The 16,885-nt window shown below is 41.5% G+C and overlaps 2 protein-coding genes across 6 annotated transcripts in view; one reads left to right on the forward strand and one right to left on the reverse strand.

Moving 5' to 3' along the window:
* The window catches only part of ppp1r13l (protein phosphatase 1 regulatory subunit 13 like), a 27,102-nt gene extending 13,192 nt beyond the window's left edge, over positions 1–13,910 (reverse strand). The window contains exons 1-4 of one of the 4 annotated variants that reach the window (XM_011482204.3): positions 13,769–13,865; positions 5,520–5,525; positions 2,963–3,026; positions 2,726–2,871 (exon numbers count right to left, since the gene is read on the reverse strand). In XM_011482204.3, the coding sequence (XP_011480506.1) occupies positions 2,726–2,871; positions 2,963–2,999 (183 nt within the window). In that variant the 5' untranslated portion in view covers positions 3,000–3,026; positions 5,520–5,525; positions 13,769–13,865. Of the gene's footprint in view, positions 1–2,725; positions 2,872–2,962; positions 3,027–5,349; positions 5,495–5,519; positions 5,526–9,268; positions 9,421–13,768 lie in introns of those variants that run through there. The other 3 variants (XM_004075476.4, XM_020708025.2, XM_011482206.3) reach the window with 3 other exon arrangements.
* opa3 (OPA3, outer mitochondrial membrane lipid metabolism regulator) lies at positions 13,896–16,879 on the forward strand. 2 transcript variants are annotated; one of them, XM_004075216.4, is made up of 3 exons: positions 13,896–13,996; positions 14,465–14,681; positions 16,038–16,879. In XM_004075216.4, exons 2-3 carry the CDS (start codon positions 14,540–14,542, stop codon positions 16,370–16,372), a joined length of 477 nt encoding a protein of 158 aa, XP_004075264.1. In that variant the 5' UTR covers positions 13,896–13,996; positions 14,465–14,539; the 3' UTR covers positions 16,373–16,879. The 2 variants fall into 2 exon arrangements, with proteins under 2 accessions (XP_004075264.1, XP_020563685.1); XM_020708026.2 differs by having other exon boundaries at positions 13,918–13,996; positions 14,490–14,681.
* The last annotated feature ends 6 nt before the right edge of the window (positions 16,880–16,885 follow it).

The raw sequence follows: 16,885 nt of genomic DNA on the forward strand, positions 1-16,885 counted from the left end.
CAAAAAGGCCCCCGTCTTTAAACTATGATTATTTTGCTATTGGAAAACTTTCTTGATTATTATTGATTATGTTTCTTGCACGACAGATAAGACAATATTTCTTGAAATACAAGTCTTTTTACTTTCTTAAGATTTCGTTTTTGCATATTGACATTTAAAAATGGACATCTGATGTGTAGCTTTTCATTAAAACAATCCAGATGATGAAACATAACGTGGATGAATTTCAACCCAAAAGCAGCAGCTTCATGAAAGCATAAAGCTTAAAAGATGCTGGGACTCTGAATCCACTTTAGTGATGGATAAAGGCCACTTTTCAGTTTTCCGGGTATTTTTGTCTGACTCATGTTGGTCATCTGGTTCAGCGTCTAGCCAGTATGAATCTGCAAACGCAGGGGCAGGGCTACTTGATCCAATTGTTTTACAGAAGACACTTAAATCATATTTACATTCCATTTCATCGATTTAAGTTTGTCTTTAAGGCTTTAAATCAAAAAAAGACCAGAGGAAGAGCTTCATTTCAAAACATTCAATGACATCTTACAAAGGATTTGAAAGGTTCCAAAAATCAGTCCAAACTAAGGATCAGGAGGGATTTAGGTGTGTAAAGTTTAAAACCAGCAACAGGTTTAGGCACTAGGACAAATCCTTTAGAGATACTGTTGTGAGCAATGTCTGGCTTGTGGCTTCAAGGAAACTGGATTTTCTTGTTGTCTTTTATTCTGAATAAGACATGCATGTACTATAAAAAATGGCTGCAGGCAAAACGTTTCATCGTCAAGCTTCATTCTGTTTAGAGCTTTTTTTTTTTAGGTGTGTGTGTGTGAGGGGGGGGGGGGGGTTCTACTGATTACAGATAGAAAAAGACCTTTGGGGTCTTATCAGGAAATCCAACGTCCACAGTCAGCGTGACTATCACTGAGAACTAACGTCCGTTATGCTTTAAATCAGATGTTTGCAGACGCATGTTGCAAAAGCGTTGCTTCAGAGGCAAAGGTCAGGGGAATTGGACCGTGACGCCTCCGCCTGCATTCCTGACCTGTTTGCAGATTACCTCACAGGGTGCAGAAACCAAAATCCAGACAATGACGGGTTGAAGTTTGGACCTGGGAGGTTTCCCCTCTTGGTTTCTTCCATTTCAGCACCTTTTTTAAATCTTCATCTTTTTCCAAACTGTTTTAGAGGCCCTAAAGTGCAAACTTTGACGAACAGTGAAAGGAATCTACGGCATCCGTCAGTAAAGCAGCATAACTTAAAAATCCTTCATCTTTGAAGACAGTTGAGCAAAACTCTGATTGGACTTTTGAAAATGAGTAAAATGGAGAGAGCTTAAAGTACAACTGGGTAGGGAGGGGGCACATGCAGACACATGGGGGGAATATCGAAGGATTGATCTGACAAAACTTTGGAGGTCGAGCCTTCAAGATCACGATGAGCTAAGGTTTGAGCTGCAATCAAGTCAACAGAACTTCCACGTCGATCTGTGTAGAAGGAGAGTTTCAGAGCTTTTCCTGAAGGCAACTTTAGAGAGATTGTGTCTTCATCACATCCATCCATCTTATTCTGCTCATACAGGTCGAGGGCAGCAGTCTAAGCAAAGATGCCCAGACTTCCCTCTCCCAGGTTACTTCCTCCTCTGGTATGACCCTGGGGCGTTCCCAGATCAGCAGAGAGAGAGAGAGAAGTAGTTCCTGGTTCTTCACCGATGCCTCCACCCCAGTGGGCCATGACCAGAGCACCTTTACAGGGAGGCATCCGGACCGGATGTCCGAGCTTCCTCAACTATCTCCTCTGGATGTGGAGGAGCAGCGACTCTACTCTGACATCTCTGCAGGTGAGCAAGCTTCTCACCTGATCTAGAAGCATTTTTGAATCAAAATTATTTTTCGGCCGTTGATGGTATGAATAAAGAACAATGAAGCTTCAGTTCACACCACAGCAGACCCTGAGAAGAGTGGTAAAAAAAAGCGGCTACACTTTCTGAGGGCACTAAGAAGGGAGAACCTGAGCTCCGAACGGCTGGTGACCCTCTACCGCGCCAGCATTGAGAGTCTGCTGGCCTGCGCCGCCACAGGGGGGCGGGTGCACCGGCTGCACTGAGGCAGAGGAACTGAGGGTTGTAAGGACAGCAGAGAAGATCATCGGCTGCTCTCCGTCCACATCTACCGCTCCCGCTGCCTCAGCAAAGCCAGAAACATCACCAGAGACACCTTCCACCCTGAACATCCCCTCCTCAACCTGTTGCCCTCTGGGAGGTGGTGCAGGAACAAGAACAAATAGACTAGGAGACAGATCCTGTCCCAGAGCGGTCTCAGCCCTAGATATCTTGTTCTCACATTCATTTTGCACAAAGGAGTTGCTGCTGAATGCCGCTGTTTCTGCACAATGACAATAAAGCGACTCTGATTCAGTGAAAACGGACACCGGTCTGTGGACCGATGCGTCAGAGACAGCTGAGGGGATGAGACAGAGCTTCTGATTCCATGACGTTGATTGACATCAGTCAAAGCAGGAAACAGTATCACTTTCACACGAAAGCAGCATCCGTCACAATTTAAACAATTAGACAGCCACAGAGCTTCAATTTCACTTTTCTCATGTTTGGCATCTGGATTCTGCTCTGTGACTCTAAGCCAGAAGCACCTTCTATCACGGAATACCTCGGGTTACATGCCAAAGGTTAAGCAAAGACGCAAACACAAAAGCCCGAGTGCTGAGTGTGCACCTGAGAGCCAGAAGTTGTGTTTTTGATGTTGTTGTTGTTGGAGGAAGAGGGGGATGAGGAGGCCTCCTTCATCATGGAGCTAAATTCCTTGGATAACTCATCTGCTGTAGCCAGCGAGGCGTTCAGGTCATCGTTCATGCTCTGGACTGGAACCACATAAGCAGGAGAATGAATGATCGCTTAGCTATCATGACTCCATGTTGTGAAAAAACGAGTGGAGGGATCGTGGAAACTCACACAGGAAGTTGGTGCTGAAACTTCCCTGGGAGCTCATGGTTGGGCCGGCAGCTCGAATCCACTCCTACGAAAGAAAACAGCCACCGTTAGCAGGAAAATGTGCCTCTTTCACAAGAAAAAACTAACATCCAACACAAACTTAGACAGAAAAAAAGTGCTTCTAACTTCAAATTAAAGTGCTCCACCACACCTCCTATAAATGGCAGCTCTCTTCTGTGTCACCTCCTTCAGGCACTTAACATGATCATAACTGAAATACCGGTCATGTCTAAACAGGCCACATTTACTTCATCATCTGCAGAGTGACAACTGAAGGGAAAAAAAGCAGGCAGCTGATTGCAATGGACAGTTTCACCTCCTGACTAATGTGTGAATCAGAGGCAGCAGATCAGGCAGACAGACAGGCAGGCAGACAGGTAGGCAGGCAGGCAGGCAGACAGGCAGGCAGGCAGGCAAGCAGGCAGGCAGACAGGTAGGCAGGCAGGCAGGCAGGCAGGCAGGCAGGCAGGCAGGCAGGCAGGCAGACAGGCACGCAGGCAACAGCCTAAACCCATGTCTGTATGCGAGAACTAGAACTGGAAGTTCTCACAGAAACTTCAACTTTTATAACTTAATGTCGCCTTTCAACCAAGTCAGGGCGACGTCACCCATGAAAGAACGTTTACTTCTGGCTCCAAGCAGGTGAAGTCAATTCAGTCGCCAGTTTTTCGCCGCCACGCTGGAGCCAAACGTCGTCAGTAAGCAGAGATTGATCCGAGTCAGTATTCCCATGACAACCACTTTCACCAATCAATTCAGTTCTATTCTTTTGATATAGCCCAATATTACAACAACAGTCGCTTTTTATCAGGAGTGAGCGTGTTGGAAGGCCACACCCCTACCATTTAAAAGCAGTCAACACAAAATCTGTCAAAAGCTTTTGGATGTGGGGGCCAGTAGGCTCCACCTACTTTTATTGAGGCTTCTGATTGGACAGTTCATAACGTGAATAACTGAACTACAGAAAAAATATCATGAAAAAAATTAGGATTATCAAGAAGATGTGAGAAAAAAAGGTGTTGGAGCAAGAAATAGTCTTCTGACCCATAGAATGAGTGAGTAACAGCAGATCCTTTCTATAAAACTCTATGGGATTTTGCCTTCTTGGCGCCACTTCCTGTTTGGAACGCCAGGGGGGAGGAGTCACTCAGTCCAGTTCTCATATACAGTCCAGACGTGAAAGTTTGGCTAATATTTAACCTGATAAATCCAGTTCCAGACTCAATCTAGTTCATATTTAGTCAATGGTCAAAACTGTAACCAAACTTAAACCAGAATTTAAAAAAAAACAACAACACGTCTATTTTTCTGATTTACTTCTTCCTCATTCATGACTGTAGAAAAAGTGAGCTGTTCATTTTTCTATATCAAAACTGAAAATAATATCTAGGTTTGAAGAATAATGTTCACAATGTTTACTTTGTCTTCTGTAAAAAGGTTTTGGCTTAGATTGAAAAAACATTTCTGTATCTCCGCCCACATGAAGGTCAATGATGTTCTCTATGACTAACGTCCTCCACTAAGAGAACATCCTTCTCACATTAAAAAGAATCTGCATGGTCAGGGAAAAATGTAAACACCTTATAGTGTTTTTCTAGAAATGACAATTTGCATTTTGACAAGTCAAGAGACTACAGAAGAAAAACTGTGAAACGGCGTAGAGAATTCAGCTTTTAACTGAGGAATGTGAATTCTTTGGCTAAATGCTGAGCAGGAGAGAATTTAGGTTAGAAAAAGACTACAAATAAAAGTAAATACTAACATTATTAGCATACATCAGCTAAAAGACAAACGTTCATTTTTTTTGAAATCCTTTCATAATAAAAGCATTTGAAGTTTCACAATTTTTAACTTGTAAAAATGTATTTACATTTACTAAAAACTCTGAAATATCTGCAGAGTTTGATCCCGGAAAGTGTAAAAATTAAGATCCAATGAAGTTAAAGGGTGGGGGGGGGGTATTTTAAGTGGATTCTAGTCATTTAAAAGCAAAAATTTTTGGAAAGACTGATAGCTGGCTCCATAGTCGAAGAATTTGAACAAAAACAAAGGTGAAACACTATTCAAAATCTCTTTGAACGGAATTTAGGGCATGTAGGTTGTGTCCAAATGGGTTATAATTTTTTTTTTTTTTTTTAAACGGCTCCATTAAAGACCAAAGTTAATATTTTTGTTTGGGTTTTGGCTTCAACTTTCTGTTTAAATAGTTGAAGTTTTTTTTTTTCCGTCTTCTTTCACTCTTTGTGTTCGGGAGCAGATTGAGAAACGTCACTTTCCAATAATCAGAGCGTAGTTTAAGGTCATGCTGCAGCTGTTGTTCCAAACAAAACACTCATTTTAAGGTGTACTATTTTGACGGGAGTATGCGATGTCTCCTTCAAGGCCGCCGTGGTCTGCAGCTGGATCTCTCGCGCTCTCCGTGAACTGTGACACGGACTCGCCAAGCCTCAGTCTGGCCCCTTTGCAGGGTCGCATTCCTCGCTGCTCCTCCCGGCGAGGCCTTCTCCACAAAAACAGCCTCAGACTTATCTCTGTCAAGAGCCGCTGGCCCACGGAGGTCAGCCGTGACCCAAACGTCCTGCAGGCCTCTGCTCCATCTCTTCCTTCTGCTTAGACTGCAGACGCTTCCTGCAGACGTCAACGCCGCTGTCTCTGCTTATCAGAAAGACGAGGCTTCAGGAAGCCGTTTCTCCTCCACAACGCAAGTCAGATTTGAAATGATGAAAACAAGAGCGGGAGTTACAAAACAAAATCCATTCTTTACCAAAAGACTAGCTATAACCTGCAGGAGGGCCAGCGTGCTGCACCTGAATGCACTTGTTTCCTGGCTGCTTTTGCAGCGCAGATGCTGGAGTGAGAGCCAGCAAGCAGGTCGGCAGGCCAAGAAAATCCCACGGCAACTCCTTAGTCACCAACTGTCTGCAGAAATTCTTGGCTGCACAGAAACTTCATTGTGTTGAGGCCCGCTGAAGGATTCAAGGGGGTTGTCCGGGGCTACTTCAAAGACCACAGTTTGAAAGCCAAACTTGTTTTTCTATGAGCCCCTCCTGCAGAATCTCCATCCGTACTCGCTCAGAGCTCAAACTACAAGTGTCCAAACTTTTTGCAAAGACGGACAGATTTTGTGAGGTGAAAATGTGTGAAGGCCTGGATCCTTTGAACCCTTTTAATAACGTTAAATGCAATTGAACATTTTACTGCAACGGGATCCTTTTTCAAAGGTCAAAGTCAGCTTTATTGTCAAATATGCTGCATACACATGACATACAGCACAGATGCAATTACTTTCCTCTCGCCCCTAAGTGCCAGTAGCTTATAACAATTAGAATAAGAAGAATAACGGCAATCTTTTAGTGCAAAGAGCAATGAGATGGTTAAAGTGACAACAGTGCTAAGAACGGTAAATAGATGAGTCGGGGATGGCAGTCTATGCCGTTACATAGAACAGGAATAAATGTATATACATCTATATACATTTGACCAACATTACTGTGAATTTCATAGTTAAATATCAGAAATAAACTTTTCATTAGGGCTGAACAATATGAGCAAAACTCCCTATTTGCGATATTAATGATCAATATTGCAATGACGATATAAATTGTGATGCATGAACAAATAGCAAAAAAACTTAAAACACCGTTTCCATTTTTTCTATGGGTTTTAGAGAAACTCGAAATTGCTAGAGAATTTGCACACAAGTAATGTAAATTTGGCAAGCTGTTTTACGTACGTGTACATATTAAACTGCAACGTTATTGACGCACAGGTAGGGAAGAGGCGGAGTGACTTTTTAGCCAATCAGAATGCAGAACACAATGCACGATGCAAATCCGCGAAGTAGCGAAACCGTGAAAAGTAAACTGCGTTATAGCGAGGGATCACTGTACTTTAAGCTGCCATAAAATTGTTTTAGCACATTTAAGGGAACCATATATTATAATTTTCTCAATTTTTTTGCCATATGTGTATTGCAAGGCTTGAGACTGCGATAACAATAAATTTTTTCATCAATATTAAAGCTGGCTTCATGTGAAATGTTACACAGGCCAGACTTTGGACATGCCTGGCTTAAACTAAAGCTAAAGCTAAAGGGCAATTAAAGGGTAATTAAGGAATAACCAACATTTAAAAGTCTAATATAAGTAGTAAAAGTAGTAAAGCCACTTGATGGAAGCTAAAATTCACAGTGTTGGTAAAGTTGTTTAGTTAAATTGTTGTAACCGACACATTTTGTTGTTTGATGTGTCCTTCCATCGAGGTTTGTTTTATTTTGTGCTAGTGGTGCTGTAGGAAAGTCCAAAAGAAGAAGTCAGTAAAATGTGATACGGTAAGATCCTCAATTAATCAAGAAAAGGAGTTAAAAGAAGAAACTAGCGAACAACCACCAAAGTCTGTTTATTTTATGTGGTACTTTTCTGACCCAGTATTTGTCTTTTATTTTGACAAGATTTCTGGGCTCGGTATGTGTTTGTCACGTTGTATGTGTCGAACTTTTCACCCGTGTGAGGAAACAGTTTGTGTCTGGATGCGCTTCATGGGAAGAATCGTAGATGGTAAATTAGCAAAGTCATGATTGCCCGTAGGTAGGGGAGGGAGAGAGAGAGAGACACAGACAGACAGAGATAGATCTTTATTTGCGGGCTGTCTGTGGGCGAAAAATAGGCAAACCTATGCAGAGTAAGCAAAGTTTAGCAAAGTCAGACCGCTCGGTGAGGCTGTAGAGCAAAAATGTTCGTGAACAAACATTTCTATGGGCTGCAGGCGAAAGGTCGTAGTGAACACTTCTACAGCACATTAGGGTGAAGTAAGTGAGACGCGGGCGTTTCGCACTGCGCTAGTAACCTATTAGTGCTGTTTGCGTGATAAGTGCATGATCCCAGCTAGAGCCTGACTGTTAGAATTGAGGAAATTTGACAATCGGAATGTAGTTCGTGTGGACACCTTATGGACACACCTCGTGTGTGCAGCATTCGGGCGGTCAGTAAGGCGTCAGCACTCACACCTGTGGCGTAAGGACACCGTATGACAGCATCACCCATAAATCAAAAGTGCGTGTGACTTCCACTGTCCTGATGATGATACATTTACCTCATGCATGAGAATGGTACGTTCCATTTTCGTGACATCCCTTGAGGTGGCCGTACGAGCCTCAAGAGAACTGCAAGACGCACCTGTGCTCCTTTTAGGATGCTGCCCCATGTAGGGGGTTGACCCGCATGGGTGCATGTGACTAAGGCTTACTTACATTTAGAAGTCTTTGGTGGAAAAAACAAAAAAATGGCTAAAACTACCAAATAAATACAACAAAAAACTCTCGAAAGGTCAAAAATAATCCAGTCAGACAGAACACTGAATTCTAGTCTAGCTTAACATGTCTTTAGGATTTAATTCACACAAAACTCTTAAATGTTTTATATAGAAACTCATTATAAATACAGAAGTAGTCTAAAATATCTCTGAAAATTAAACCTTAGTTACATAAAAATCACTTTGAACCTTTTAAAGCCAAATTTAAGTGAAGGTTTACCGAGAGTTTATATGATCTAACAAAAAAATGTGCTAAAGTTTTTAGCTTTCGTGGTTCTGAAGGGGTTCTCCCTCTTTCTTCATATGAACGTAAAACAGCTTCAAGTTTCATAAAAGACAAAAGAAAGGAGAAAAACCAAAGCGAGCAGGAAGCGGGAATCGGTTGATGGAGCCAAACACTGAAACTTTGAAATAGCTGAAGGTTTGTTTTTGGGATGGATCTTTAAAGTGTAAATCCTCCTCTGTCGTCTCCAGACAGACGGACAGGTTTGGCTTCACATTTCTGCTCCGTTGACTACAGCCGTTTGCAAACGTCTCAACAAACTCCTCGTTTCCTTCCTTCCTTTTTCTTCCTTGGTTTGGTGGAAGCAGAGGAAAGTTTGAAGGCTTTAAAAACACAATTGTTATCCTTTTGGAGAACAGCTGGGTGTGGTAGCTCGTCCCTTCTGCTATTCATGTCTTACAATCAACACCCCGTAATCACACATGTGAGTAAGTCTAAGTCCATTCAGGTGTTCAGTCATTTCCTCAGTTTCACTGGTCCCTCCCTTATTTCCTTCCTCCAGAGTTTTCAGGCTGTTTTCAGCTGAAACTCGACTAAGCAGGAACAACGCAGATGAGCCTTCTTTTCCATTTAGCAATGAAACTAAATGGGTCTTTATATGAGGAATGTACTGGTTAATCTAAAAGTGAGCCAAAGTCAGACACTGAAGTCAGCATAACTGTTGACAGACACACCTGCACGTCAGGTGATCGGGATCACCTGGATATCTGACATCACGTCGGATAAGAGTAACTCCAGGAGTCAGGGTTGTGCGACCGTTACGCAATCACCAGGAATGTGTTTCAGATCCTGATGCTCCTTAACTTCATGATCTGCTGCTAACTCGACGGTCAAAAGTTCATCTCGCCCAAAGTTTGACAGAAAATGAGACGCGAGTTTCATCAAAGTTTCAGCCTCCTCACTGACCATCATGTCCATATGACTTCACCCCCGCCTCGCTGACATCCTCCTCAAACTCCACCCAGACTTCTATTTCTGACTTCTCTTCCTAGGGCTGGTTAGTCATTGATGCTGTCACCAAACGTACTCTTAGCCGCAACTGTCATTACGCAACACGCGGTCCAGACAGAAGGAAAGCCTGTATGTGAGTTCAGCAGCTCCAGATCCATGAAAAGTGCAGATGTTTGTCCAATCTTTGGACTTTTTTCATTAGAAAAGGATCAAAATGAACAGGATTTAAAGTCCCGCCCACTCAGATGAAAATTGTGGGTTTTTTTTAACATGTTTTTGTGGCATTTTTCTCATGATGGGAGGATATTTATGAAGAAAATTAAGCTTAAAAATTACATTTCTGAGTATTTCTTTATTCAAATTGTTGTGAATCAGGAGCAGATGGTAAAATGCCGTTTCAAAAGGATCGTATTTGTGACAGAAAATATGTTGGGCGGGGCCACGAGCTTCCTGCTCCGCTCCATTCTGATGCCTCCATCTGCAGACGAATAGATCCATGAACGCCTTTGTGTTCCTCGTCTGAGCTGGAGTCTGGATCTAAACTGAACGCCTAAGTTAACTCCGATAATGTTAAGGCCGTGTCACACAGCCACTACGTACATTATAAGCATTTTCCACGTATGTATGACAGATCTTTTGCAATAAATGCGTGATTCTTACGAGTTTCTTGCGTTCGTCATGCGTCGATGTGCACAGATGTCTGTCGAAGGGTTTCGGCCGACGGGTCTCTACGTGAATTTGGTTTTGAGCTGTTCAAACGTTTTGGTCGGTTTAGAACTACGTAGTTCACACGTATTTTATACGCAATTATAACGTAACTCCTATGCAACTGTGCCTGATTTTTGCAAGACGCATGTTCACATTTGTGTCTTTCTACGACCGTTCCACATATGTGTAACTGATTTTTCATGCGTGTACCACCGATGTATAACTTTTATATTGCATATGCGGCACACATCTCACATTCCATTTACATAATTGAGGCATAAATCACTTATGAATTGCATGTAAATAGCGCATAATCACGCATGGTTCATGTTCGACGTTGGTTTACGTGTTCTTTGCGTGGTTTATTCTTACTTCTGTGGTTCCTTCGTGATACATCTGTGAAAATTTCACGTAAAAACCACAACTTTTTCTCAATTTGTCCGCGTTTGTTCATGTATGACCAATTTTAATCCGTGTGATGTGCACAAAATGTAGTAGCTGTGTGACAGGGCCTTTAGGATGAGGGGCTGTAAGCAGGCAGGGGAGCTCTTGGGGGTGCTCTCATGTTAGAGGTGATGGGGAGGGGGGGCAGGGCTGCTTCATGCCAGTGGTCCCAACTACAACTCAGAGGTGAATTTCTGATGAACTACTGCTGCTCTGCAGAAACTATGTCCTAAGAACAGCATAATCTGAATTAAAAAAGACCACTGGGAACACTTTGAAAAATGATCCAAAGATGATCGCCGTGTGTCTTTAAAGCCGACTTAAATGTGATGCATGCTGCAGATCTCTGGGCTGTTCAACAGAGGGTACGGTTGCCATGGTGACCCCCCGCTTCAGATGTCTTCCGGTTCTCTTCCTGCAGTTTCCATGTCCCATTTTGGCCTAATATCCCGCTCGTCTTTAGTTGGGTACATTTTCTAAAGGGGAAAGACCTGCAGGCTGGTTCATTCAACAGCTGGAGTTTGACTAATGATTATAATAATAATAATAATAATATTAATGACGATACAGTTACTTTAAGGTCACTCAAGGACACTGTACAGATTAAAAAGAGACCAAACAACAAAGGCCAGAGAGTACACAAGATCACAGGAATGACGTCACAATGAAAGTGGATGAAAAACGGTTAGTGAGTAGGCCTGTTTCAAGTTTCTCTAAACTTTTGTTTCTTCTGGAATGCAGGTTCTATTGAACCTTTTTTCAACATGGCTGTTTTTCCCCCCACGATAGAACGTTGCTGACCTGCAGAGAGAACAGCGCTGTGTGTTCATCCCCAGAGATAAGTATTGCTGAAAGTGTTTTGTTATGGTCCCTGGCACACAGAGATTTCTCCAGAATCTAACGTTCTGCCCTGTCGATGAAAGAGATCTCATGTGAAGAAACATTTTCAAAGTATTCCTCATTATCTTTACGCGCTTATATCACGGACTCGCGGGTAACTCTAATTTATTCAGCCGCGAAAATTAAATTTGAGTCTTTGTGATTTAAAAAATGTTTCAAAGTGGAAAAAAAAACAAAAACTTTTTTTTATTTTTAGGATGTTTATGGAGTCCGTTCATGACACAGTGCTTAAAATTAGAAAGGGGTTTTGAAGTTGTACTGTTTATTATAAATAGGGAATCAATACAAAAAGTTGCAAAATGTTCACATATTTTAATAAGAAAACAAAATAACTACCCATAATATTAATATATATAATTTGTTCAGGAGTTTTCTGATTCTATAAGAACGATAAACACGAGACTCAATCAAAATGCAAAAAAATTCATGTCTTGAATGAAAAATAAATAATATTAATAATAATAATAAAAATTGGAACAAGAAAGTTCCATATTTTTAGTGTATTTGTATCCAGATGCTGCCACTTTGCCCTATTAGTTCTTTTCTGGGCTTCACAGTGAAGTTAGTTCTGATCTCATGACCGTCAAATTCCGATGTAGACAAAGCCGTTTGGATCCTCGCACTGTAAAAAAAAAAAAAAACAAAAAAAAAGTGCTGCTTTTCGAAGCGCAACAGTCATGATTGAATGGGAAAAACTCTCCTTTAAAGAGCACATTTTTCCAGTTTGGTGGAGAAAAAAAACAGGTCTAAGTGTTTCAAACCAAACTCCCTGCAGGTCTGCAGAAAGGTCATGAGAGGGCCGCTTTCACAGCCACATGAGAAACTGTGTCACCGAGAAGCAGCTTCTATCAGAGAGCAACACTGAAAAAAATAAATAAAATAAAACTAAGTATGTGTGGAATCTATATGTTCTAAAAAAACTCATGCATGTAACTGATGCGTGTTTGATTTCATCTGAAAAACATGTTAAGGTTGGGCGTCATGCTAAAAATGCACCAACACTTAAGTTGAAAAAAATCAAGGCTTGTCATCAAAACTCCTAAATATTTTTGATTCTCTTTGAATTTATCAGAACTTTTCAAAAGGATTTAAGTTAACCAAATGAAGGACGGTCTTTGGGGAGTTTTATTTTCATATTTTATAGGATTTTGTGCCATTATGTTGGGCAAAGTCATCAAAATAAAGTTCAGCATTGAAAAAGAAAATATATGTATATTTTCAAGTGCAATGTTTGGCATAGATTAGATTTAAAAATACTTCTTGTACAAAAAAAGGAAAAGAGAAACTTAAAATTTTAAAGTATCCCCCATTAAATCAGAGTAAACTTCAAAAAGGAAGTTGTCTTGACTGTGTTTGTTGCTCAGGAAGCACAGGTTTAATTTCCATAAAGGAAACTGTGAAGTTTTGTTTGGACTCAATGTGCCAGTGATCTTCCAGAGTCTGGGCTGCACAGCAGCTTATGTCTGAGGAATCTGTCAACACAAACAATTTAACAAGCTACAAGCCCAACCTGATGTGAGGAGCGCTTCAAGCTGTTGTGTCAAACAGAACCATCTACAGAAGAGAGGGGAAAAAAAACAAGCGGCAGCTGTGCAGGTGTGTGCACGCACGCACGCTGACACGAGGCAGGTGAAGTCAAAGGCTGTCCAGGTGAGTCTTCAAGGCTGCATTTCACAATGCAGCTCAGCTGGTTTTGACTGAAAACCCCGGAGCTAAACAAGAAGAATCCTGCTCTGACAAGAAGGTTCGCCGGCATGGAAAGGACCTTCAGAACCGGGCCAGCTTCAGGGAAACGAGCATTTGGGTCCTGGTACAGGTGGGAATGAGGTGAGCTCCACTCATTTGACGAACAGGAAATAGCCAGAGAGCTGCTGAGGTTTAAGGATCTTTCCTGAGTTCCCATGAGTTTCCATGAAGCATGCCAGGCTCCGGGCTGGCAACATCTGACTTCCATTAAAAATAACAAGCTCCTCCTCGCGCGCAGAAAAAATAAAAACTAAGAAGAAAACTCCAACCTGATCCAAACAGACTCTTTCTTCAAAGTTTTCTAGAAACACGGCAATTCTGCAACGCAGTCAATCCCTGTGAAACACTTTTACTTGGCTTGTTTTTGCCCACAGACAGACAGAAAGTCGTGCGCGCGCGGAGGGAAAGTGAAGAAAGCGTCTTACCTCAGAAAGGCTTCCTGCTCTTTTGTTTCCAGCTCCTCCTGAGCTCCGCTCCAAGCCTCTGCCCTTCCTGAGTTCAGCCTGGGATTCTCTGCTGCGGCTGCGGCTGCGGCTGCAGACATTCAAGTCGAAGCTGCGCAGACTGCAGATATTTTGGCTCCAAGTCCAGCCCACTCATGCGCTCTGCCAGCCTGTAACCCGACCCAGGTGTTCCTGCCGCAGCTGGTCCAGGTGAGGCTCCGTGACTCACTTTAACGACTGGGACGTGTTTTTGTGTGTGTGTGTGTGTTTTACATATTCCATGTAAAACACTTAATCTATCACACCTTTTATTAGCCAGATAAACAAGATACATTTCCTCCACAAATAGGGCATTTCATTTGAGACTAAATAGAAATTATTTGTGCCTAGTTCTCCAAGAAATTTAAGAATTTGAAAGCAAACCGTTTTTTTTAACAGTAGCACCCTAATTGAATAATTTAACGTACTGGTGCAATTTTAAAAATAAATATTTAAACAGTTTTTAATTAAAGTAAAGTCAGTAAAATTTGAAATATGAACCGGTGTTTAATGGTGATTTAAAAAAAAAGAACTACATTCTTTTTTTTTTTAAATTCTTTGGTCACTATTTTTTTTGTCAAAACTTTATAATAAATGTATTAAAAATAAAGAATTTAAGTGAAGCGAATTTGTTCCCAGACCTGTCAATCTATATACGTCACAGCGTGACCTCTACGTGCCCCGCCCCCACTGAGATAAAGTGCTTCCGCTAAGATGGTCGTCGGTGCCTTTCCCATCGCCAAGCTCCTCTACCTCGGAGTGAGGCAGATGAGCAAGCCCGTGGCGAACCGGATAAAAGCCGGGGCCCGGAGGAGCGAGTTCTTTAAAAACTACATCTGTCTCCCACCAGCGCAACGTGAGTAACCGAGCTAACGGCCGGTAATGCCCCGGAATTTAGCTCTAGTCGCTTTCCTCAAATTCACCGATGTCCGGCTTTAACCAATCACAGTGATCGTGGCATACGTCCCCGTCCAATCAGTTTCCGCTAAGCTGAGGTTCGACCAATAGGATAGAGGCAGGCTAAAAAAAGGGGCGGGTCATGTCTGTCATTGAGGAAACATATCTGAGGACAGGACAGAACCTTAACCTCCTTTAACATGGCGCTTTAACGGCTATTTTTCTTAAATATGTCACATATATATTTTTTTTACATAAAACTTCCGATTTTGACTTCAAGATATCAATAAAACTGCCATCACTCCTTTTCTTTTTAGCACAAAAAGGAATGATAATCTGGATTCTAGCATGAAAAACAAAGAATGATGAGAAACGATGGTAAAACTCTGTAAGGGACTTTATTTAAAAAAAAGTATAAATGTAAATTATTAGTTGTCAACAAAATGTTGTCATTAATGGCAAATCCATCCTTTTTTAGTTTAGAGGTCTGCAACCTTCAACACCTCAAGAGCCATTTGGCTCGATTTCTGCAGCCCAGTAGGAGCCACAAAGTCTCACTTCATCCTTTAGAAAACGAAGACTTTGATTTTTTTTTTATATTATTCTTACTGTCACGATAAATATAAATGAAGTATTTTCTACATAAATAAATCATTAAAAAACAGAGAAAATACCCTTTTCCCACAAATGAATCGGTTTATAACTTTTGACAAAGTTTCTATCTTTCAAAATAAAAGACGACCTGCTTCACATAGAATCACCTCAATGCAGCAAATATGTCAGTAGGTAGTGTAATGTTAGCAGTGAATAGAAGAACATAAAATGTAGTTTATTTTACAGTTTGTGGTGCATCTCGGCCAGAAATTTGCAAAGCTAACTAATAAAATGACCATTGCTGTATTTTTCTAACCATTAAGCACACTTTTCTTGAATTTCTTGAATTTGGAAAGTAGAAAATCTGCTTCATAAACTGGCGTGCCTTAATTCTGGTTGACTTTCTGGGGGCGCACGGCACACAAAAATCTGTGTTTTTTTAGTTTGTTGGACAGTTTGTACTCTCCAACTGTTTGTGAATGAGTTTCATGAAGTTTCAGTTGGTTTACTTCACTATTTATCCACATTCTTTTTACTTTAGTTACTTTCTAAAGTTAAAATCTTTTTATTTTCCTTTAACCAGAGAGCCACAATAGGTCTGGGTAAAAGTGCCACGTGTGTTTGCGGAGCTGCAGGTTGCAGACCCGCCCCCCCGCCCAGTTTAAATCACCTGAAACATTTTGTCAAGACTCTGACTTCCTGTTCTTTAATATCCTGACAGTTTATCACTGGATCGAGATGAGAACGAAGATGCGGATCATGGGCTTTCGGGGCTCCACCGTCAAACCGCTGAATGAGGAGGCAGCCGCAGAGCTGGGCGCAGAGCTGCTGGGGGAGGCCATCATCTTCCTCATCGGTGGCGGTTGCATGGTGTTGGAGTACAGCAGGCAGGCTGCTAACTCTCGCCGCAAGGAGGAGGAGCTAAACGAGACCATGATCAGTCTACAGACTCAAATAGGGGAGTTAACACTAATAACAGAGACTTTAGATGCTCAGCTGAGGGAAGTTAACAGGCTGGTTCTCTCCCTTCCTGCCCCTGCTCCCACAAAAAAGTGATTAGAGTCGCCGCTTTACATACTGTTGATCTGTGTGTGTTGAAAGAATGAAACTGTAGGCTATTAGCTTGACTCACTGGGTTTCAGTGCACTTGTGGAGTTTTAACCAGTCATTTGCTCACTTTGAGCTAGTAGTTTTAAAAGCATCACTATGATATTCATAGGGATTCTATCTGGTTGACTTTGCATTCGACATTGGGTGTACAGCGCTGTGTAAAGGTAATATATTTTGTGACATTAGCATATTTCTTCATCTTTTTAATCCAGTGATGCAGTCGGAATGCTGTAAATATTCATTTGCAGTTAAAAGTTGGAAAAACCATAACTACGCATAACATTTCACAAAGTTATCTTTAAAAATGAACCTGTCTGTAAAGTTTCTTGTATTGTAATTTTCTTTTTCTGTCATGTAAAACAAAAACTGGATTTAAAAAAATGGAGTGAGATGAGCTGCTTTACTATGTTGTTAATGTGATATGAAGCCAACAGAACATAAACAAATGCCAAATTTAAA

Source organism: Oryzias latipes, chromosome 13 (genome assembly GCF_002234675.1).
Source record: "Oryzias latipes chromosome 13, ASM223467v1".
In the NCBI taxonomy this organism is placed as follows: Eukaryota; Metazoa; Chordata; class Actinopteri; order Beloniformes; family Adrianichthyidae; genus Oryzias; species Oryzias latipes.